Source organism: Nyctereutes procyonoides, unplaced genomic scaffold, assembly GCF_905146905.1.
Source record: "Nyctereutes procyonoides isolate TBG_1078 unplaced genomic scaffold, NYPRO_anot_genome, whole genome shotgun sequence".
In the NCBI taxonomy this organism is placed as follows: Eukaryota; Metazoa; Chordata; class Mammalia; order Carnivora; family Canidae; genus Nyctereutes; species Nyctereutes procyonoides.
The window spans coordinates 53,142,983-53,167,406 of NW_026575133.1; the positions used below are offsets into that span (position 1 = coordinate 53,142,983).

Genomic DNA, 24,424 nt, shown 5'->3' on the forward strand with positions numbered 1-24,424 from the left:
AGAACTTCCCACTAGCTAGACTTTTCTAATAAGATCAGTGGCCGTATTAATGAATGCGATTTTTTTATATTATGTAATAACAGGTGTCAACATTTGGAAGATTTGCATAACGAAGTGAACCAATATTTTCCTAATGACTAGTGCATGCACAAAATACCCTCAAATTGCAAGAGTCTCACAGATTTTAACATAACAATACAAAAAGTTCATAGGATTTCATATTTGATGTTGCAACTAACCTTTAGGAAATCTTCATTGAATTTTGTGTTTCACTAAAGAATAGCCACAATTCTGAAAAGGCTAATAAATACTTTCAATAGCTATAATGCACATGAACTAAGAGATCCTTTGGTGATCTCTTAATTTTTAAGAGTGTAAAGACTTCCTAGGAACTGCTCTTGGGTAGATTCGAATATGGACTGTGGAACCATTTGTTGAGGTTTGATCCTGGCTTTATTATTAATTAATTGTGCCTTTGGAAAGTTAATTTCTTTTTATTCAAATTTTATTTTTAAAGTAATCTTTATACCCATTGTGGGGCTCCACCTTATAACCCTGAGATCAAGAGTTGGGTGGTGCTCTATAGACTGAGCCAGCGAAGTGCTTCAAGTTACTTAATTTGTTTCAGTTTTCTCTGATATAAAATGGAGGTGATGATAATAGCAAGATTTTTAAAGAGGATGATTAAATTAGTAGAGGTGAAGTACTTAGACCTGTGCTTGGAACATGGTATGCTTTAGATTTACTGTCATTGTAATTATTTCTGTGAAAAGTAAGGATTTTGCTCTCTTATACCTCTTAGCTATAGTTATCCTAACACAATCCCTTGTCCTCATCTGAGGTTCCAATACAATTACAATTTTTTCTATTTTTAATCTAAATCTGATTAACGTATAGTGTATTATTAGTCTCAGAGGTAGAGGTCAGTGATATATCAGTCTTATGTAACACCCAGAGCTCATCACATCCCATGCCCTCCTTAATGTCCATCACCCAGTTACCCCACTCCCCCTCCTCCAGCGACCCTCAATTTCCTATGATTAAGAGTCTTATGGTTTGTCTCCCTCTGATTTCAGCTTGCTTTATTTTCTCCCCTCTTTCTCTATGATTCTCTGCATTGTTTCTTAAATTCCACATATGAGTGAAATCGTATGATAATTGTCTGAGTTATTTTGCTTAGCGTAACACTCTCTAGTTCCATCGACATTGTTGCAAATGGCAAGATTTCATTCTTTGATGGCTAAGTAGTAGTTCATTGTGTGTGTAGTGGTGAGTAGTAAACCACATATTTATCCATTCATCTGTCGATGAACATCTGGGCTCTTTCCATAGTTTGGCTCTTGTGGACGTTGCTGCTATGAACATTGAGCTGCAGGTGCCCCTTTTGATCACTACATTTATATCTTTGGGGTAAATACATAGTAGTGCAATTGCTGGGTCGTAGAGTAACTCTATTTTCAACTTTTTGAGGAATCTCTATTCTGTTTTCCAGGGTGTCTGTACTTGCATTGCCACCAACAGCATAAGAGTGTTCCCCTTTCTCTGTGTATCTGTTGATTTTAGCCATTCTGACCAGTGTCAGGTGGTATCTCGTGGTTTTGATATGTATTTCCCTGATGCTGAGTGAGCATTTTTTCATGTGTCTGTGGCCATTTGTATGTCTGCTTTGGAGAAGTGTCTGTTCATGTCTTCTGCCTATTTCTTGGTTGGATTATTTGTTTTTTGGTTGTTAACTTTGATAAGTTCTTTATAGGCTTTGGCTCTTTATAAGACATTTGCAGATATCTTCTCCCATTCTGTTAGTTGTCTTTCAGTTTTGTCAATTGTTTCTTTTGCTGTGCAAAAACTTTATCTTGATGAAGTCCCAATAGTTGATTTTTGCCTTTGTAGGTAGACATGTCTAGCAAGAAGCTGCAGCGGCTGAGGTCACAGAGGTTGCTCCCTGTGTTCTCCTCTAGGACTTTGATGAATTTTTGTCCCACGTTAGGTCTTTCAACCATTTTGAGTGTATTGTTGTGCATGGTGTAAGAATATGGTCATTTCATTCTTTTGCATGTGGCTGTCCAGTTTCCCCAGCACCAGTTTGTTAAAGAGACTGTTTTCCTTTGGATATTCCTGCTTTGTTAAAGATTAGTTGACCAGAGAGTTGAAGGTACATTTCTGGGTTCTCTATTATGTTCCATTGATCTATGTGTTTGCTTTTGTGCCAATACCAAAGTGTTTTGATGATTACAGCTTTATAATAAAGCTTGCAGTCCAGAATTGTGATGCCACCAGCTTTGGTTTTCTTTTTCAATGTTGCTTTGGCTATTCGGGGTTTTCTGGTTCCATACAAATTTTAGGATTATTTGTTCCAGCTCTGTGAAAAATGTAAATGGTATTTTGATAGGGATTGCACTGAATGTATAAATTACTCTAGGTAGCAGATATTTTAACAATATTTGTTCTCCAATCTGTGAGCATGGAACATTTTTCCCTTTCTTTGTATCTTCCCCAGGTTCTTTCATGGGCATTCTATACTTTTCTGAGTAGATCCTTGGCCTCTTTGGTTAGGCTTATTCCTAGATATCTTATGGTTTTTGGTGGAATTGTAAATGTGATGGACTCCTTAATTTCTCTTTCTTCCATCTCATCATTAATATATAGAAATGCAACTGATTCCTGTGCATTGTTTTTATATCTTGCCACTTTGCTGAATTCTTGTATGAGTTCTAGCAATTTGGGGGTGAAGTCTTTTGGTTTTCCACAGAGTATCATGTCATCTGCAAGGAGTGGAGAGCTTGACTTAGTCTTTGCCGATGCAGATGCCTTTTATTTCTTTTGGTTGTCTGATTGATGAGACTAGGTACAATTTAAACAAAAAACAATTCAGGTTCCATTTTCCTACCTGACTAGTTCAGGCTCTGTCTCATGCTGAAATCTTTTGATGTCTGGTGATCCTTGATACTCTTCATTTTTTAAAGCGAGACACTTTAAAAACTTGGCTGGGCGCTCAATGTGCATGGCCTGGTTTTGTTCGCTGGTGGATATTTATGTAGATGTGGCCACTTTTCATTGGAAGAACTCCCAAGTATCAGAATCTTGTAGCTATTTTCTTTTGGCAGGTCTGTTTTTCTCTGAAAGGAATTCTGCACATATAAACCTGAGCCCTAGGACTCTGGAAGTCAAGTGTCAAAAATGACTAGAAGCTTAACTGTTCATTGAGAAGACTTGGACAGGCTCTGTCAGGGCAGACCCTCCTATCCTTAGCTGTTTGTGGAGTTCTCTCTCTCTCTTTCTCTCTCTCTTTTTTTTTTTTTTTTGAAAAGCACTTGTTAGCATGTAATGAACCTCCCCCTACATGGCTTCAACAAGCTACTAGAACACAGGCACCCCCACACACCCTTTATCTTCTCAGCTCTTCTACTGAAGAATTTGGCCTTTACGATGACAGGCTGTTTGGGGAGCTTTCCCTTTGCCAAAACTTTGTAGTAGCCCAGTCGCACCACATCGATAATAGGAGCAGCTCCAGTCTTGTTTTTGGTGGCATTTACCCATGTCTGCTCACTGACTAAGGTCCACAGTTTATAAAGGTTGACAGTTGGGCAGAAGCTCTGGTTCCTCTTTAAGTGGTAATGTCTCATACCGACTTTTCCAAAGTAACCTGGGTGATATTTGTCAAAGTTGATCCTGTAATGATGCATGCCACCAGTATTACCCTGGCCTCCTGGGTGCTTCCAGTGCTTGCCGACGCGGCCGTGGCCATGGCTCACGTGGCCCCAAAGTTTCTGGGTCTTCCTCAGTCTGGATGGCATGTTGGCAGCCCAGAGGAAAAAGGATGTTTGTGGAGTTCTCAATCTCATGGAATCTTAAGTCTCTGTGTTTTCTTCAAAATATAAAGGTCCTTTCTTATTTATGGAGAAGTCTTTGGGTTCAAGTGCTAATGATAGAGTTTCAGTGTTCCTGTTTTGAGTCCTCTCCTTTACACTGGTTTTCAGAAATATCTGATGCGTTAGATACCTGAACCTTTCTGAGGGTCTGTAGCAGCTTGGCTTGCTCCTGTTGTAAGGGGGCCCTAGAGAGTCCCTGTTGGTTTCAGCTTTCTCTGACCTAAGTCCATTTTTGTTTGTTGACATGCCATCTGTTGATTTTTTTCTTTTTTTAGTATATGTGCTGCCGAAGCGAGCACTGATTCTCTTTTTTAAGAAGGGTGTGTGTGTGTGTGTGTGTGTGTGTGTGTGTGTGTGTATTTATGAAAACACCCCACACCCATGTCATATGATTCTATGTGTTAAAAGAATTCTTGAATATATAGCTCTAGTATCTAGCATCGTTAAAAGTAAGTGCTTTTTACTTGAGCAGTTATTCTGGATAATTAGCGCTATCCTTTGACCTTTGGAGATTTGCCTACAGAGTAAATACCCTTAGTGGCTCTACTCTTTCAGTTCTCACTGTATCCGTTCGTTCCTTGCCCAAGAAATTTATTGACTGCATAAATAATATTACATGTTCTAATTTACTGAAATCTTTTTCTGAATATACTGTTAAGACTTTTTTTTTCTTTTTGTAAAGTGTAAGGGCCTTTTTGCTTAAATAATTCTTATATTCTCTTCCTTCTGTTTTTATTTTTTTTATTTGTTTTAAAGATATTGTTTATGAAAGAAAGAGCGAGAGACACCAAGCAGTGGGAGACGAAGAAGGAGACTCCCTGTTCAGCAATGTTGGCCTTGATCCCAGGATCAATCCCAGAACCCTGGGTTCATGGGCTAAGCTGAAGGCAGATGCTTAACCAACTGAGCCACCTAGGCACCCCTCCACCTTCTGTTTCAGAAAGAAAACATTTTAGAGAAAAATTGAAGGACATTGGCTCTCCATCTTTCCTCTACTACCCTTGCCTTCATTCTTAAATATATCAGTAAGGACATGGATGATCATCCACCATCCCAGCAGCCTCAGGTCCTTAACTTCTGTAGCTCCTACTTAGGTTTTTTTCCTATCTGGGCTATTGCAAATAATGATGCAGTGAACATGGGGGTATGTTTAGTGTTTTCATTTTCATTGTGTAAATACTCAGAAGTAGAAGTGCTGGATCATACGGTAGTTTTACTTTGAATTTTTTGAGGAATCTCTGTACTGTTTTTCATAGTGGGTGTGCCAATTCACATTCCTACCAACAGTGCATGAGGGTTTCCTTTTCTTCATACCCTTGCCAACACTTATTATGGCTTATTTTTTTGATAACAGCCATTCTGACAAGTGTGAGATAGTATCTCATTGGATTTTGTTTTGCATTTCCCTGATAATGAGTGATGTTGAGCATCTTTTCACATGTCTGTTGGCCATCTGTGTCATCTTTGGAAAAATGTCGATTCAGATCTCATTTTTAAAATAGATTGCTTGCTTTTTTGTCATTGAGTTATATGAATTCTTTATTTTTTTATATCAGAATGTGATTTGCACCTATTTTCTCCTATCTAGTAGGTTGTTTTCGTGTTTTGTTGATGGTCCTTTGCTATACAGAAGCTTTTTAGTTTACTGTAGGAAATAGCAGTTGTTTATTTTCACTTGTTGCTTGTGCTTTTGGTGTCAAATCCAAAAACTCCTTGGCAAGACTGATGTTAAAGAGCTCACTACCTGGGCAATCTGGGTGGCTCAGCGGTTTAGTGCCTGCCCAGGGCGTGATCCTGGAGACCTGGGATCGAGTCCCACATCAGGCTCCCTGCATGGAGCCTGCTTCTCTCTCTGCCTCTCTCTCTCTCTGTGTGTCTCTCATGAATAAAAAAATAAAATCTTTAAAAAAAAAAAAAAAGCTCACTACCTGTTTAAGGATTGTTATGGTTTCATATCTTTCAAGTCTTTCAAACATTTGAGTTTTTTGTGTATTGTGTAAGGTAATGGTTCAGTTTCATTGTTATGCATATGGCTATCCAGTTTTCCCCATGGACTGTTCTTTCCCTATTGGATTTTCTTGGCTCTTTTGTCTTCGGTTAGTTAATTGACCATTCATGTGTGGATTTGTTTCTGGACTGTCTGTTCTCTTCCATTTATCTGTGTGTCCATTTCTATGCCAATACCATACTGTTTTGATGACTATTGCTTTGTAATATAGTTTGAAATTAGGGAACATGATGTTTCCAGCTCTTGTTCTCTAGAACTTCTCAAGATTGCTTTGGCTATTCATGATCTTTTATGACGATCCCATACAAATTTTAGGATCGTTTGTTATATGTGTTGGTAAATGCCATTGGAATTTTGATAGTGATTGCATTGAATCTGTAGACTGCTTTGGGTAGTACAGTATTTTAATGAAATTCTTCCAGTCTATGAGCACAGAATCGTTTTCTGTATGTTTATGTCTTCAATTTCTTTCATCAGTTTCTTTTTTTTTTAATTTTTTTAAATTTATTTATTTATGATAGTTACAGAGAGAGAGGCAGAGACACAGGCAGAGGGAGAAGCAGGCTCCATGCACCGGGAGCCCGATATGGGATTCGATCCCGGGTCTCCAGGATCGCGCCCTGAGCCAAAGGCAGGCGCCAAACCGCTGCACCACCCAGGGATCCCTCTTTCATCAGTTTCTTATGATTTTCCATGTACAGGTCTTTTACTTCCCTGGTTAAATTTATTTCTAGCTGTTTTAATTCTTTTGATGCAATTGTTTTCTTAATTTCAGTTTCTATTAGTTCATTATTAGCAGCTAGAAACACAACAGATGTTTGTTAGTTTTGTATCCTGCAACTTTACTGAAGTCATTTATTCTAACAGTTTTTTGGTGGAGTCTTTAGTTTCCCATATTTAATATGCCATCTGCAAATAGTGACAGTTTTTCCTGTTTGTTTCTGATCTGAATGCCTTTTATTTTTTGCCTAATTGCTACTACTTAATCTTTCAGTGTAAAGGCATTAACTTGTCTTCCCACTGTGGATGATGGAGAATAAGCCTTCTTTCTTCGTTCTGTTTTTTATCATACAATACACAAATGGTCTTCCCATCTTCTACAACTTTCTAGTAGTTGAGTTATATAAGTATTCAAGTGTTTATATTACTATGACCACATAGGTCATTCTGAGCTTATTTTTCTTCTGCAATTATGTTATTTTTTTCTTTTGGGTGATTTTCCACTAGTACAAACAGATTTTCATCTCTCTCTTTAACTCCTTCTAGATCTCCATGGCATCCCATTTCTGTGCCTCTTCATCATAGCAGAGTGCTGTGAGCATTTGTCTGTTCTGTCTTGCTCCACTTCCTTTCTTTCATCCTCTCTGCTACCTCTAGCTACTCCAACTGGGCTTTGGTTTCTACCACTCCCAACAAGAAGACTCTTGTCACTGTTGGTCCCAAATGTCCTACACCTTGCCAAGGCAAAGATTAAATCTAAGTTTACATCTTCCTCAGCCTTTCTTCGGGTTTTGATGTGTTCGACACCTCCCTCCTTGAAACGCTTTCTTCCTTGGTTTCTGGGATTCCATCCCAACCTGATTTTCCTTCTGTGTTGTTGGTTATTCCCTTTATGTTTCAAGTGCTGATCCCACCCCTCTTCTAGTTTTTCCTCAAAAATGCTTGAGTGCGTGCCCCCAAGGATTCCCTCTGCCCCCTTCTCTTTGCTTTCCTTAAGGATCCGATCCCTTCCCACAGCTTCCAGCATCAGCTGTAGACTGAATTCCCAAATGTCTTAACTTTGGCCCAGAGCTTCCTAGAACTCCAGATTTAGGTATACAGTTGGCCTGTTCAGCATCTTCACTTGGGCCACAGCCAAGTTGTAGATTTATCCTCCCCATCAGATCCTCCAGCCCACTTTGCTCTTGTAGTCATGTCATCATCATCCAGTTGTTCAGGACAACTACCTATTAATCTTCCTTGGTTCCTTTTTTCCACATCCAGCGTATCACTACCTTCCAGGTACCTCTCAGAAACCTTTCTATAATTCTACATGTCCCACAGCACCATTGCTATGACCCTAATGTGATTCCTGCCTAGATTAACACCTGCTCCTTCCTAACTGGTCCCCTTACTTGCCTCCTTCTCTAATCCACCCAGCATCCCACAGAATGGTCAGAGATAGACTGAATCAGATCATTCATTCTGCTGCTTAAAACCTTCCAGTGGCTTTCTGTTATGCCTTGAACTAAACCCAGACCCCTTCTTTAAAGCCTTCTTTGCCCTTCCTGATGTGAGCCCTGCCCACCATTAGCTTCAAGTCCCCGTCTCCTTCCATTTTCTGGGCATAGCTGTTTTTTTTCCTGTTGTGTCCTGTTTCCTTCTTAAGCTTTTGTTCTTATTTTATTCAGCCTTGTATTGCAGAATGCCTTTCTCCCCCAACATCTTTGCTCCACCACCACTTTCTCCTTGTTTTGGTTTCATCTCTGCTATTGCTTTAGATAGAATGCTGTTCTGACTAAAGCGAAAGCAGCTCTTTACCTTATTGCATCACATTCCTTTTTTTATCTTCTCAATAGCACTTATTGTACCTGTAAGTATATTAATATGGCTTTCAGAATTTCAGTCTAGAATGTAATTCTAGAATGTAATCCCCTGTGTCCTTAGCCCTTGGGACAGTTATCTGGTACACGGGAGGAATGTTGTGGACTGACCAAGAGAATTCCTGACAAAAGAATAAAGCAGTGCATTTTGAATGTCTCTTTTCCCTTGTAATATTCCTGTTCTCCATCAGGAAATAGGGGAAAACGATTCTAACTGGGGAACCTTGAATTTGTTTTAGGCAACATTTCAAAGTACTTTAAATTCCTAGGACATTAAACCTACCCCCCTACCATGTTCAAATAGTACAAAAAAAAGTCTGTTGGTGGTAAATGGTATGACTTTGGGATAATCCATTTCTTTTCTCCATATCTCATAGATAAAAGTTGGCCACCAACTTTTTATGAATGTTAAGTGTTATGTCATAAAGGTTTACATCATCAACCATATTTGGATTTAAAATATCCTGTTATTATGTAACAGTTTGCTTTGTGAATGTATTTAACTGGGAATAGAATCAAATGTGTGAGCAGATCCACCATCAAACATGGCTTCAAGCTTTTAACTGATTTTCCTCCATATGATGTTGTAAAGGGAGGTAATTTTTTACTTTACTTTTGCATAGTTAGTGTACTTCTTAAATTGTTACAAGCTCCAAATTAGTGGAAATACATTAGTCTAAATAATAAAGGGGGGGGAAAGCACCTGGATGGAGAATTTAGTAATTTATGAATTTAATAAATTGTATGTTACTTGCATGTTTCTGGCACTTCTATCCCTGCCAGTTTCAGTTTTGTTTGATGACGCCTTAGTTGAAATCCCATTAGAGTTTCCAGAGTACTCTTGTGCAGACCATCTAACTTTGGCTTTGTAGTTTTAGCGAATGTCCAGCTTTTAGCTCTAACAAAGTAAGGTCTCATGAAATCAGGAAAATTTAGCTAGGGAGAGGTTGAGTGTGAAGCTGGATATCTGGGCTACTACGGAACATCTGTGTCTCATCCCGGCCTACCGGGGAGAGGGTGTGTATGGATGGAAATGAGCTGTCACACCAGCTTGGTGTGACACTAGGTATGTTGAGACCTACATGTGTCACACAGATAATTTTCAATGGATTCTTTTTAGCAACTCTGGTGAACTTTGCAAAGTGGCAGGTTCTTCCGTCCGTCCTTTCTTGCCTCCTCTCCAGGATTTGGTTATTTCCTGTGTTCTCCATATAATTGCCTTGACTGGCTTCTCAAGCATTTTTGTGCTAAACTTTCCCTTTCCAGTTTGATTTGCTGAGCCTGCCTCAGGCTATGGACTCTGAGTTAAGGACTCTGAAAGAGAGGCCTTAAACCCCCCAGAAGGAATCCTTTTAAAGAGTTGTTTAGTCCCCGAACAACAGTTGGGGATGTGTTTTGCATGAGTGTTTTCTTAAAGTTCTTCCCCACCTACTCCAGACTTCTGTCATGTGTGTGGCCTGACTAATAACAGTATTGAGCCCGCCTGTAGATACACATCTAGACGTACCACGCAGCTATTCTCTGTGCTTGGGTTCAAAACTGAGGGAAATGTAGCGGAAGAAAGTAGGATGATGGCAGCACCCAAAATACTCAAACTGAAAATATGTGATTCAAAGGAGAAGAGGCTCTGCTACACTCGTTTATCACCTCTGATCTTCAAAAAGACCTTATGTATTTAGTCCTGGATGCAGTGGTTATAGGCCTAGAGTAGAGAAATTGTGTTGAATTTCATTTATAATACATTGCATGTCTCTGTATTTTAACAGGGCAGTCCTGTATTGTATCGGAATGTTAGTTCCTTAAGGGAGCAAATGTCTGCCTTCCAGTCAGCTTTCCACTGCATAAAGGAGAATGAAAACATGACCGACTATCCTGGATTCTCAGAGGCAGAAGGAGAGTTCAAGACAACAGGCTCGAGTGAGTAGAAACCATGCAGTCAGTTTGGACTACTGTGTTTATTCAGAGAGCCTGTGCGGGATAAAAAAAATTTAGTTCCACAGTGTGAAGACAGTCTTTTCTGAGCAGAGCTGTATTTTTAAATGGAGCCTAACATTTAAAATTTGGAAAATTTCACACAAAAATTTGGATTTCTGGTTTGTCAAGAAAAAAACCTGATATCAAACAGTCCCAAGCCTGCATTTCCACATGGCCGCAGTTGAGTTTTAAGTGTTAACATGTCAGAGCTGGTTGACTGTTTCATCTTTAGAATAAGGACATGTGGCAAATTGGAGTATTCAAACCTTGATTTTTAGAGGTTTATTATTAAGTTTGGCAAGCATTTCTATGAATACCATACACCCAACTGTGATGTTATAAGCAGATATATCTAATCCGACATCTTAATAGCCTGTCCTATTCTCTACCATAACTTTTAGATTGCAATTCATTTGGTTATTTTGTCCTGTCACTTTTGATTTTCCAATCCTAAAGCATTTGAAAAACCAGAATTAGACAAAATCTTGACCTCACCATAATCATCATAATCATTCCTCTGGTGCTTTGCACACTGAGGTTTCAAATGATTTTGTTTTGGTTTCTTGAACCATCTTCAGGTACATTTCAACACCTCCTCTTGTTCAGTGTGCACCATTATTCAAGACAAGTCCAGTTCATCTCCTCCTCTGGCCCGTGACCCACTCCAACGTACTTGTTTGTAGTTTGTAACTTACCTATCTTTCACTTTTGACCTGCATTTTAAAATAATTTACTGACCTGATTGCTATAGTTCTGCAGGTGACTACATTGACTTTTTTGTGGCTAAGAGGAACTGAGGTGCATTTTGGCTGTATATTTCAGAAAATCATACATAGTCAAAGCAGAACCAGTATTAGAACATAACTACATCCATTAAAATGTTCAAAAGAGGGGCGCCTGGGTGGCTCAGTTGGTTAAGTGTCTGCCTTCGGCTCAGATCATGATCCTGAGGTCCTGGGATCCAGTCCCATGTCAGGCTTCTTCTCTGTGGAGAGCCTGCTCCCTCTTCCCCTCCACCCACTCATGTGCACACTCTCTCTCTCTTTCTCTCTCTCTCTCACTCTCACTCTCTCTTCCTCCCTCCCTCCCTCCCTCCCTCCCTCCGATAAATCTTTAAAAAGTTCAAGAGAAAAGGCCTCATTGTAAATTTTAAAATAGAGTGAGATACTCTATCAGAAATGGAAATGCATATTAGCATATCTTTGTACATTTTTAAAGTCTAGAAAAAAAATTTAATGTTTACCTTTTTAGTAGTGTTGCTCTCTTGCCTTTCAGTTAGATTTCTTCTGAAGAGAAAAATGTACTTTTAATTGATAAAGCGTTTAGACTCAAGTGTTACATTTCACTAAGATTATTTATAACGTTTAAAAGTGAACATTTATGCGTGCCTGCATTATGTTTTTATTTTGTTTTGTATATATAGCCAAAAAGGAAAGTCTTGGTGAATGTCAAGAGTCTGCATTCCGTGCAAACTTATCATCCAAACGTCGAAGGATATGCTCTCAGAGTAACTTTGATGAAGATCTAAGTGATGCGGTTCATCTGCAGATATTCAGTAGTGCCACTTCCAATGCAGGCAAAATGTGTGCTGTTGATTCTGCTTTTGCAGATTTTTCTGAGGTAATTCACTGACCAGAATCCTAGGAAAATGAAGCTTTGGTTTCTGGCTAGACAGTTTTAAGACCGTCAGAAACTTTTTTTCAGTTATGGTACCTGGTACTTAGATATTACAGCAGAGTTTTAAGTTATACTGTGTGTGTATGTGCGTGTGTATTTCTTGTCAGATTTTTTTGTTGTTGTTGGTTAGCTTATTGATTATTTGACGATTTTGATTAGTATGCTGCTTTTGGTTATGAAAAACACTTTATGAAACTACTAAGCTCTCTGGTCTTCTGCCTGTGAGGTATTGTTCTAGATACTGATGGTACAACAGAAAATCATGGTCCAGCCCTTGAGCAAATTTTAGTCTGCTGGAGGAGGCAGACACAGGAGCAGTTATTTACACTTAACTGGCAAATGAGTTGAAGACTCTATATGGGCTGTGCAACTCAGGTCTGAGGGTCTTACACTTTGACCTTTTCCGTCCCTAAGTGGTTCAGTACTGGCTGGGAAGCAGGGTGCTGTTTAGCCATTCCTCCTTTGTTCTGTTCACTTCTTTCAAGTAGCAGTAGGGATTTTTGTTCCCTACTTAAAGCCTCTCAAGATTATCAAAAGACGATAAACAACATAATTAAATACTACTATTGAGGATCCCTGACCTTCTCATCACATGTGAATGGGAAGCTAGTTCTCATCACTGGCTTTCCTTGCTTTAGTTCTGGTATGACCCAGCAGGTTCCCGTATCTTTAGTGAGAGGGGACACCTGACACCAGCAGATCTGAAACTTTTTTCTGTAGCTTCTCTGTCACAAAGATTCAGTACATATCCTGTTGATCTTATTGGACTAATATAATAAATGTTTGATAGTCATTAAAGATTTCTCAGGGTCTAATAGGTTTCACTTGGGAGTCACTTATAATCTCTGCTCCCTCTTTTTTTTTTTCTAGTTGTTATGAAATCATCCAGCAAAACCAATAGTTTCTCATCAGAACTTTGGACATATATTACGATTTGAAAATGGTGTCCACGTTATTATGAATGTGTTTTCTATCCTAGCCATTAATAGTTTTTCTATCCTAGCTATCGATACCTTGTTTAATAATTAACGTTTTTCATTATTTTTTTAAAGATGTATTTATTTATTTTAAGAAGGGGGCAGGGGAGAGCATGAGTGGGGGAAGGGCAGAGGGAGAAGGAGGGAGTATCTCAAGCAGGCTCCACAGTGAGTGGGGAGCTCAGCATGGGGCTCGATCTCATGATCCTGAGATCTGACCTGAGCCGAAACCAAGAGTTGGATGCTTAACTGACTATACCACCCAGGTGCCCTCATTTTTCATTATTTTTGTGATTTTCCTCTTTAAAATCCATCAATATAGTTTTCTGGACTTCAGACTGTAAGGCAACAAAAGTGTGTCCTATAAACTTTTCTTAAGGAGCTGAAATCTGGGGATGCCTGGATGGCTCAGCAGTTGAGCATCTGCCTTTGGCTCAGGGCGTGATCCCGGAGTTCTGGGATCGAATTCCACATTGGGCTTCCTGCATGGAGTCTGCTTTTCCCTCTGCCTATGTCTCTGCCTCTCTGTCTCTCGTGAATAAATAATAATCTTTAAAAAAAAAAAAAAAGCTGAAATTTGTTTGATAGGATGTTTAGGCTGCAGTTACAGTGAATACTGTGTTTTTAGTTCAATTGCTGTGGACTTTCATAATAATCAGCTAGGTCATGATTTGACATCAGATTTCTAGATAATCTCTAATGCTTACAAAGATCTCCATACTCCTGTGAGTAGTAAGATTTAACATTTCTTTAATTCTTCCCTCAAGAAATCTTTTGAATCTGGCTTAACACAGTCTGGATGTTTAGTTGAAGAGTCTGTTTCACTTCTAGAGCTCACAGAGGCTTCAAATGGTAAGTATTTAATCTTTCCTTAGTACTTGTGCCAGTTGATCTATGTGCTAAACTTTGGGGAAACTGAATCCATGCCCTATATTTTAGGAGCTCTTGGTCTAGTTGGAATGTTTCGGAATTGCTGTTATATGAGAGAACAACTTTTTTTTTTTTTTTACTTTAACTGCCACTGATAAGAATAAGTGAAATATTTCCAAGTTGATAGAATCTATTGTAAAAAATAGGATGTCTGAACGCACAAGTGTATTTTGTAAGAGAAAACACATGCGTTGTTTTATTTTTTGTTTTGTTTTCTTGTTTTATTTTGTTTTTAAGTGTGGAAAGGGACTAGCGTTTATAACTTTCCCTGAATCAATATGCTTGTATTGAGTGAAAGTCACCAGTTAAGGTATTAGGTTTACTTTCAACCCACCTGTGTCTTTATCTTTAAAGTAAGACTTACAGATATATATAGACTTCTCCCTTGTTCTCTTCATCTACCTGTTGATTCGTAACCCTTATCTTTCCTTTAGTAAACTGGCAAACAGTAGTTCCCTGAATTCTGTATGCTGCTCTGGAAAAGTTAAAAGAACATTAAGGAGGAGGTCCTGAGAACCTCTTGATTGATAGCCATTCTGTCAGAAGTATAGGTAACAATCTGGACTTGTGACTGACATCTGAAGTCTAAGGAGGAGGTTGTTGAAACTCCAGTCTGTAGCATGTCAGTCAGAAGCAAAGGTGACAGCCTGGCACTTGGGGCTGGCATCTTAAATTGGAGGTAGGGGACACTCTTATAGGATTGAGCCCTTAACCTGTGGAACCTGATGCTATCTCTGGGTAGTGTCAGAATTGGGTTGAATTCTTGGATACCCTGCTGGTCTAAGATAAGAGTGCCTTGGTGGTATTGTGTGTTAGAAAATCCCTTACCCCCCCATGTTGGAATTGAGTCCTGGAACCCAAAAAAGAGTTCAACCTGAAAACGAACTTCCTTTAGCATCTTGTAATGTATGCCTGCTCCGACTTAATTTGAATCAAAATGGATGGGTCACAGAGCCAGATTTATAAACTGGTTACCCAGATGAAATAAAATAGTCTTACCTTCATCATTTCTTAACAATTCTCTTGCTTTCCTCCTGTGGGACTTCGTCTTAAATGACAGATCCTTTGATAGTAGTTACAGAATGTATGAGGTGTGGTCATTAAAACCTGTCACTAAATAAGACACCTCCCTCTACATCACAAGAGCCAACATATCCCATTTTAACACCTCACTAGGCTCTAAGCAGAAATATTGTATGACAGGAAAGAAGAGCTTTGATTAAAGGAGTCTGGTCAGCACCAGTTTAGCACTCCATGTGCTAAACTGGTTTTTTAGTGGCACCCCAGAGTTAATTCTGCCCCAAATAGTCCACCTTTCGGAAGGGTGAAAAGATTTTGTAAAGGAGGATAGATGACACTTGGAGGAAGGCTTGCAGAGGAGAACCTGCAGGATAGCTCCACGGTGTCCTTGCCTACTCCACTTCGTCTGTTTCACCCACCTAGCTGGAACTCTGACCCAGAGACCTGTGTATCTGCTCTGTTCCCGCCCCACATATGTCTGTGCAGAGTCGTGTGTGTGCTGATAGCCTCACCGCATGTTTTGTCTGCCCAGGGGACCTCAGTGCTGCCTGGCTGTCCCTTCTGTTCCTTGATCACCTCATTTTTGTACCTCCTCTTTTCACTCGGGCTTCTAATCCTCTAATCCTCCTTCCCTTGCTTCCCCCTTTTTCTTTTTTAAGATATTTATTTATTTATTGCAAAAAATAATTCTTCAGTGTAAGCATGTTTCATGCAGTATTTTTCTTCCATATCAACATACATACACATAATTAGATATCATTCAAAATTGAATTGGACCTCATGCATTTGTATTTGTTAAATCTGGCAGCCCTACTCATGAATGACTGATATAAGTTTCTTGTGCCTCTTTGTAGTCCATGGCTGCTTCTGTCACCAAGAGAACAGAAGATGTCAGAAGCAAGTGGCCTGGGGCAATCCCCACCACACTCGTGCCTCTCCAAACAAGTGTGGTGTGCCCCTCCCCTTCCTTCTATTATGGTAGATCTCCATGCTCTGATCCAAGGGTAATCCCTTCCCTCTTCGAGGACCTTCTGCTTGAGGTGTTTCCTCTTCTCCTTTTTTTTTTTCCTCTTCTCCTTTTAACACAATGTGCTATATTATCTCCCATCTTCAATTGGCCCTTGTCCCAGGTTTCCTTTCCAGCCAAAACCCCATGTCTTTGCTTTCCTCTATAGCAAAGCTCCCTTTAAGACCAGGTCATGCTCTGTCTCCTAGTCTCCCATTCTCTCTCTCTCTCTCTCTCTCTCTCTCTCTCTCTTTTTAAGATTTTATTTATTTATTCATGAGAGATGCAGAAAGAGAGAGAGAGAGGCAGAGACATAGGCAAAGGGAGAAGCAGGCTCCATGCAGGAAGCCCGATGTTGGACTCGATCCCGGGACTCCAGGATCATGCCTTGGGCTGAAGGCAGGCACTAAACCCCTGAGCTACCCAGGTATCCCTCCCATTCTGTATTGACCCAGCTCCAAACAGGCTTTGGTCACCAATAGCCTCTTTGCTATCCCAGTAGTTCCTCTCAATAGAACCTCTTCTCGGGGTCCCAGTGTGGCAGGCAGAGCTGCCAGGGCCTACCAGGGGAAATCATGTCTTCACTGGGCATCGGGACACCATTCTCTATTGTTTTCCCTTCTTCTACTGATCATTCCTTGTCTGTTTTCTTTATTTCTTCTCTTCCATCCTTTAACTTTTCAACACTTGAGTGCCCTGGGTTTAGTGCTCAGACTTTTCTTCTCTGCACTCACTCCCTAGGTGATTGTGGGTATTCTCACGTTAAATGCTATCCACAATGCTGTTGACTCCGAAACTTAAATACCTCTCTTTGGCCTCCTCCCTGAACTCTCAGGTGCCCAATTGCCTTTTCCTGTCTCCACAGGAGTATCTGATGAACATCTCAGACTTAACATACTTAAACAGGTCTCAATTACTTTTCCTTCCCAGTCTGCTCATCTTTTTTTCTTTTCTCTTTTTTCATCTCAAAAAAACGATACTGCCATTCACCCAGTTGCTTGTATCAAAAACCTTGGAGTAACCTTGGCCACCTCCCTTATAAAGGTTAAACTCCAGGGGGCCCCTGAGTCACTCAGTTGGCTAAATGTCCGGCTTTAATGTTGGGCTCAGGTCAGGATCTCAGAGTCCTGGGATTCAGCCACATGTCGTCGGGCCCCACACTCAGTGGGGAGTCTGCTTCAGGATTCTTTCTCCCTCTCTCCATGCTGCCGCCCCCCCTCCCCACCTGCACCCCCCCCCAAGTAAATCTTAAAAAAGAAAAGAAAAAGTTAGACTTTAATCTGATTAACAAGTGCTGTTGGGTTTATCTTGACGATCTATCAAATGTCTAACCGCTTCCTACTCCCTAACTATTATCACTGTGGTCCAGGCTACCATCTTATCTTGCCTGTATTGTTTTGTGTCTCCTCTTATGTGATTTCCCTCCTTCTACCCTAGTGGACCCCCCCTCTTCAGGGTTTTCTACATGGCAGCCAGGTGCTCCTTTTAAAATGCTAGTTACTATGTTATTCTCTTTCTCAGGATCTTTCATTGACCTCCCACTTACTTACAACAGTACCCAGTCCACACCTGACCTAGTCTTTAGTCTTCTCTTGGAGCTTCTTAGCTCTCTTCTCTTTGCTCACGCTGTTCCAGCCACAGTGGCTTTGTTCTACCTCTGTGTGTTGGTATAATTCTGTCTCAGATCTCTGCACTTGGCTTTTTGCATGTAGTGTTCTTCCCTAGATACATGCATGGCTCACTTCCTCACTTCATTCAGGTGTCTGCTTGATCCCTGAACACCTCAAAACAACTTTCCCCTCCCACCTTATCCTACCACATCTCCTTAATTTCTACATTATTTCCTTTAAAGGCATATATTACTACTTGTTAACTATACACTTCTTTAACTTTTTATTTTGAGATGACTGTAGAGTCATAGGCAGCAGTACAAAATAATATATAAAGGGATCCAGTGTTCCCTTCCCCAACGTTCTGCCAATTGTAACATCTTGAGTAGCAATAATAGAGTGTCGCAACCAGGAAATTGTCACTGATACAATCCATGGACTCCCCCCCCCCCCCCAGATTTCATCAGTTTTACCTGCACTTACTTGTGTTTATATTTAGTTCCATGTACATTTATGACATATAAACCTAACGTGACCACACTGCAGACAAGATAGAGAAAGGTTCAGCATGGGTCCCTCACACTTTGCTCCCCTTCATTAGCCATCGCTCCCTCTCTCCTACCCCTCCTGTGTTTTTTATGGTCCATTTATCACCCAAAGGCTGGGGGCCTTTGTGTGTTTTGTTCATCGTTGTATATTTAGCACCTAGAAAAGAGTGCCTGTCACATGATAAGTGCCCAATATATATTTGTTAAATGTTGATCGTAAAGGAAGTGCTCTCTTGTGAGGAAAAAAATATACACCAGTAAGCCTTGCCTTGTTTGAGGGCATACACAGCATATACCAGTTTCGATTTAATTTCTCCTCACAACCCATCTTCTCCCTCCCACCACCCTTGCAGGCTGAAATTCCTCTGACTCCCCAGTGAAATTGATCATCATTCATTGCTCAACTCATGGTAGTTTTATGGTGCAAGGCCTAGGAGTCTTGAGTAGAGGCAGACTAATAGTAGCTGTTTCATGGGCATTTTCTTGTTTTTTGTTTGTTTCTTTTTTTCTTAAAGATTTATTTATTCATGAGAGACAAAGAGAGAGGCAGAGACATAGGTAGAGGGAGAAGCAAGCTGGTGGGAGAGGAACCTGATGCAGGACTCGATCCTAGGACCCCGGGACCATACCCTCAGCCATGGGAAGACACTCAACCACTGAGCCACCCAGGCATCCCTCATGGGCATTTTCTTAAATTTGTTGGGTGGCCAAAACTCCTTGCTCACCTTCACCCACAGTAGTTAGATTTGAATTGAAAGTTGTGGCCAGTGCCATTTCTCTTTATGTATCCAAATGAAATTCCAGATGTTATTCCCTAAGCAGGATATGTTAGGGTCAGATTTTTTTCTTTCCTTTTTTTTTTTTTTTTTTTTAAAGATTTATTTTTATTTATTCATGATAGACATAGAGAGAGAGAGGCAGAGACACAGGCAGAGGGAGAAGCAGGCTCCATGCCAGGAGCCCTACGTGGGACCCGATCCCGGGACTCCAGGATCGCGCCCTGGGCCAAAGGCAGGGGCGAAACCGCTGAGCCACCCAGGGATCCCCTCCTTTTTTTTAAAAAAAAAGATTTTTATCTATTTATTTATTCATGAGAGACAGAAGGGGTGGGGGTGGGGGCAGAGACACAGGCAGAGGGAGAAGCAGGCTCCATGCAGGGAGCCTGATGCGGGACTCGATCCTGGGTCTCCAGGATGAGGCCCTGGGCCAAAGCCAGATGCTCAACCACTGAGCCACCTGGGCTGCCCAGGGTCAAATTTCTTATAGCATGTTAGTCTCTTTGCAAAGATATATTTTTGCTGTAGAACAACCTGATTCAGATGTCTTCTGCCTCTCTTGTTTACATGCTTCCTTTGAAGGAGTCAAGGTTGCTGAGTGTATAGAGGGCAAAAGATCAAGTGATGTTCTTCCACCTGACAACTTTATAGAAGTGAGTGCAGACCCAGCTCCTGAAGTCAGGTCCCTGGCCTCTCCACTGTGCAGAAGGGACGTTCCATCCTCTGAGACCTTTGTACTTCGTTCTGTGCTGAAGAAACCCTCTGTTAAGCTGTTTCCAGAAAGCCTGCAGGTAAGTTTAGATCTACTTCTCCTAAAGCAAATTGAATAAAAATTCATTTTGGTTTAAAACAATTCTTGTGATATGTTCTATATGTCATACTGGTTTAAAAGAAGTTATCTTGCCCTAATGTTTTCCCCTCCTTTTCTTACAGCACTATGCAGAGATCCTTCCTGCCTGCCTGCCTTTCTACCTACCTACCTTCCTTTTTTCTAAACTCAGTATGGAATATAACTTGTAGAATTTACTGTGGGTAGCTATATTTTGAGTTTCAGAGTTATTGATGTGTGAGTCTGTTAATTATTTCCACCTAAAATATTTGGTCTTAGAGATAGCTTTTTTATAGGCATATACCTTTCTCTAAACTCAGCTAGTATGAGCTAAGAGTAGATTGGTGGGAATTGGCTGGCGCTTACTATTAAGTACTTCCTTTTTTTTCTTTCTTGTTTGTGCCTGTACATGCACACAAACTATGGTGGGGAAGGGTAGAAGGAGAGAGAGGATCTTAAGCAGGCTCCATGCTCAGCACAGAGCTCAAGAGAGATCATGACCTAAGCCAAAATCAAGAGTCAGATGCTTAACTCACCGAGCCACCCAGGTGCTCCTTATTGAGTTCTTTCTACAGACAGTTCTGGTATATCATGTACATGCAGCACTGGTACTCCAAGGAGCCCCATTCTATATAAACTTACGCTTGAGGCTGTTAAATGAACCCAGGTAAATCTGATAGTGAAAGCCATGGCAGGCTGTAAATGCTGTGAGAGGTTGAGGGGGTGGCCTCTGGAGTCCACGTGCCTGATTTCAGATCCTCACTCTGAAGTTTAAGAAGTAGGCAGATTATTAACCTTTTTGTACCCTGGTTTTCTTATCTTTGAAACGACAATGTTAGTAACTACATTACATGGTGATTTGAGCATTTTAACTGGGATAATAATTTGAAATTAGCACAATGCCTGGCAAATGAGAAGTATTTTTTCAATCCGTAGACATTTAAGTATAGAACGATGCCTATACATCTTTAAAGCCAAAATGAACTAGACTACCTTCTATCTATCTACATGAATAGTTAATGGTCAATGGCTGTTTAAATGCTTAATAGTTTTTCTGGTTAAAGAGCTGACGTGAGTCTCTACAGCACTGCTCATTCATATCTTGTATTCATTTTATCTTCTCCTCAAACAGACTTAGCATCTTCATGGTCCAAATAACCCTTACTGATTAACAGCATTACATAGCAAACATCAAGTCCTACCACTAAAATTCTATGAAGATTTTTATAATCCAAGGTTTGTGGGTGTATACAGTTTGAATTGTTTGCTAATTTTCATGGTGGTTTTAATTAAAGATAGCCTAAAAGTTCACAAGAATTTTATTTTCTAAGCTCATTTATTTCACAAATACTGATATGAGTATTCTCCTCGTCAGGAAAATAAAATGGACTTGAGAGAGAGTTGCTCAAGAAGATTGGTTTGGGGCAGGACAGTTGCTTAGAAATGGTGCTGCTCTTGGAGCAAGTGCACTGGAGAAAATGAATAGCTCTAGAGAACAAGGGCTGGTCCGGGATGTAGGAAGCAGATGAGGATTTGGAGGTGACTTATGGACCCCACAGCCCTGGCTCTGTCCTGCTTGACTCCAGTGGGCCTGTGTTGAGTTTGGCCATGTCTGGTGCTTCAGGACTTGCACTGTCCCTTCCTCACCAGCTTGCCTACTCTATCATCTTTTGCTAAGTAGAGAGGGACAAATACTATCTTCTTTTCTTGTTCCTAACTCAAGAATACAGTAATGTGGGCGAGAGGTTTACATATTTATCAAAAGTGTGAGTCACGTATTTAAAGACAAAACACCCCATTATGTCATTTACCTTTTTGTTTTCTTGTTTTTGTGCAATTCTTATAACTGTAGTTAGTCTGCGTCATCTGGCACCATTTGTAGTATGACTCTAGCCACTGACATTTTCCATAACTTCATTTGCCAGATTAAAAATGATGAAGTGAATTTAGCCCATATTATGGATTTCTGTTCTTTAATTTTGGCCTAAAATACTGTTTACTGAACTAATGTTTAGGGCATCCAGTTTTTCTTTGTGGCTCATCATTAACCCCAAACCATTATGAAAGTGAATATAACCTGCAATGCTAAATAGTATCTAGATCTTGGCAGAAAAAGAAGTTCAAATTGTTCTTAATGTCTGTACATATGCATTTATATGTGTAAAATTTTTCATTGATATTTAGGAACACTGTGACAATCTCTGTGATGATGGGACTCATCCAAGCTTAATCTCAAATCGTGCAAACTGTTGCAAAGAACAAAAAACAGGTAAGAAATTCACATTTATTTTGAAGCCTGAGGATATCATTTCCTTGTGAATCATTTGATGGTAGTATGTGGTATTTTCAGTGATCTGCTAAATGCCCTGGTGCTTCTCACATTCTATGGGAATGGAGAATAGTTGGTTGGAATCTCTTTGGAGAGTTTCACAGTCGGTCTGTCCATTTTGCCTGCCCATTTGTGCTTAATGGTAACACTTGTAAAGGAACTTATTATTCCAATTTTGTAAACTTCTAAGATACTTATGCAAAATTTACTTTAAATCTATTACCATATTTTAGAACTGCTTCCTTTTCCATTTTGAATTTATGTTTTCTACAAACTATTTTATATTATAAAAGCTGTATCTAATTATGTTAAAAGATCCTAGTTTATGCATTTTTAGATAATTTTTTTATCTACTCATTTATTATCTATAGAAGGTCAAGAAAATTGTAAAGTGCCAGCCTTTCTAAATATCAGGAAGAGGAAGAGAGTTACTTTTGGAGAGGATCTAAGCCCTGAAGTGTTTGATGAGTCTTTGCCAGCAAATACTCCGTTGCGAAAAGGAGGAACACCTGTTCGAAAAAAGGATTTAAGTAGTATCAGTCCCCTGCTACTTGAGCAATCACCACCAGTTCCTGTGCAGTTGCAGTTATCACAACCAAATTTTGATGACAAGGGGGAGAATCTTGTAAGTGTGAAAAATGTGGAACAAACTTGTTTATATTTTCATCAGACCTCGCCTGTTTTGTGTGAACAATAATTATGCTTTGAAATCATGCAATGGACTAAATGATGTGTCATGGTAGAAATTAATGTGTTTTTCTAGGTAGGTTTTTTTTTTTTTTAACCCTGTGCTCATCATGACAAGTGCATGGGGTATTAACTGTGTTGTCATACTTGCATGACTCCTTGTACATGGCATATTTCTTGGAACCTAAATACCATTGACTGACAATGTACCATTGTTTTATGGACCACCAAGAAAAGATGCTAGAAGTTAAGCTGTCACACACCATGAATTGTAAGCTGCACTCAGGTTTCAGAAGTGGGAAAATGTGAAAGAGCAACAACCTTAGAACTGATTTGCTGTAAATATAAACTTTTTCCCTCTAAGATGAATTTCTGTAGGTAGAATTAATTGATGAAAAAATAGGAACGTTTACCTTTTTAATACATATTGCTGAGTATCCAGAAATTGTACCAATTTGGACTTAACAGCAGTATAAATGGTTTTATTTTACCATACTTTGTAAGCTTTGGGTATGAACTTCTACTTTTTAAAATAGCTTAATAGGAGAAAAAGATGACTTGAAAATTTAGTTTCCTAATGAGGTTTGAACATTTTTCATGTTTATAAGCCATTTAAATTTCTTCTCTAGAGAATTGCCTGTTAATCTTTGCCCGTTTTTATATTGGAACCATCATTTATCCTCTCCCTTGCCTTACACTTTGGAATAAGAATATTGCACTTTTAGCCAATGTGGAGTAACAGGGACCTAATTTATGTTTTCAAGAAGAACAACTAAAACAAACAAAACCCAAAATATACAAAATGGTTGTTCTGAGACATTGACCATCAGGATGGGCAGGATAGTGACAAATGAGGCAAACTGCACAAGAGCCCCAACTTAACTGCCCAAGCTGGGTGTCCAGGCCACAGCACAGGAGGGGTTAGCCTGGCAGTTTCCATGAGCTGAGAAAATGGAGTTGGAGTCTGGGAAAGCAGAGGGGCTAGAGCTCATGGCAAAAGACCAGAAAGGAGAGAGCTGCACAGAGAGCTCTGGAGATCTGCAAAGGTTTTCACTGGAGACTTAGCTGAGCAGCTAAGTACTGGTCAGTGCGTGCTTGTGAATAAACTGCCTGAAGCCAGGGAAAGGACTACCCAAATGGAGCAGAGGAAACAGTCCCTGCAGCTACAGGGAAGAAGGAAGTGTTACCACCAACCTAAGTGGTAGAAACACCTTATATTTCAGAGGGCATCCGATACTCAGGAGCGTATTGCCTCACTAGTTGCACAGAATTAGCTTAGCAAGCTTTGAAAGGACACAAATTTACTGCATTGTACAACCTAGCTCAAAAACAGCAACACTATCCAGTGTCAAATAACATTAAACTCAAAATGTCTGACTTTTCAATAAAAAACTAATGGACATGTAAGAAAAGATACCCCATGATGAGGAGGAAAATCAGTCAAGAAAAGTAGATCCAGAAATGACACATGTGGTAGAATTTATAGACGAAGACACTGAAAAAGTTACTTTAACTATCTTTGATATGTTCAAGGCAGAGAAAAGATTGGACATGCTGAGAACATGAAGGATACAGAAAAGATCCAACCTGAATTCTATACAT

The 24,424-nt window shown here is 39.9% G+C and overlaps 1 protein-coding gene and 1 pseudogene across 5 annotated transcripts in view; one reads left to right on the top strand and one right to left on the bottom strand.

Annotated features, from left to right (window-relative positions):
* CDCA2 (cell division cycle associated 2) overlaps window positions 1-24,424 on the top strand; it is a 52,589-nt gene that overhangs the window by 4,349 nt on the left and 23,816 nt on the right. For 4 of the 5 annotated variants that reach the window (XM_055300445.1, XM_055300444.1, XM_055300443.1 and 1 more), the window contains exons 5-10: window positions 10,226-10,376; window positions 11,857-12,053; window positions 13,855-13,939; window positions 19,560-19,768; window positions 21,991-22,075; window positions 22,507-22,760. In XM_055300445.1, the coding sequence (XP_055156420.1) occupies window positions 10,226-10,376; window positions 11,857-12,053; window positions 13,855-13,939; window positions 19,560-19,768; window positions 21,991-22,075; window positions 22,507-22,760 (981 nt within the window). The remainder of the gene's footprint in view (window positions 1-10,225; window positions 10,377-11,856; window positions 12,054-13,854; window positions 13,940-19,559; window positions 19,769-21,990; window positions 22,076-22,506; window positions 22,761-24,424) is intronic. The other variant, XM_055300446.1, reaches the window with a different exon arrangement.
* Window positions 3,347-3,794, bottom strand: LOC129493544 (60S ribosomal protein L27a-like; annotated as a pseudogene).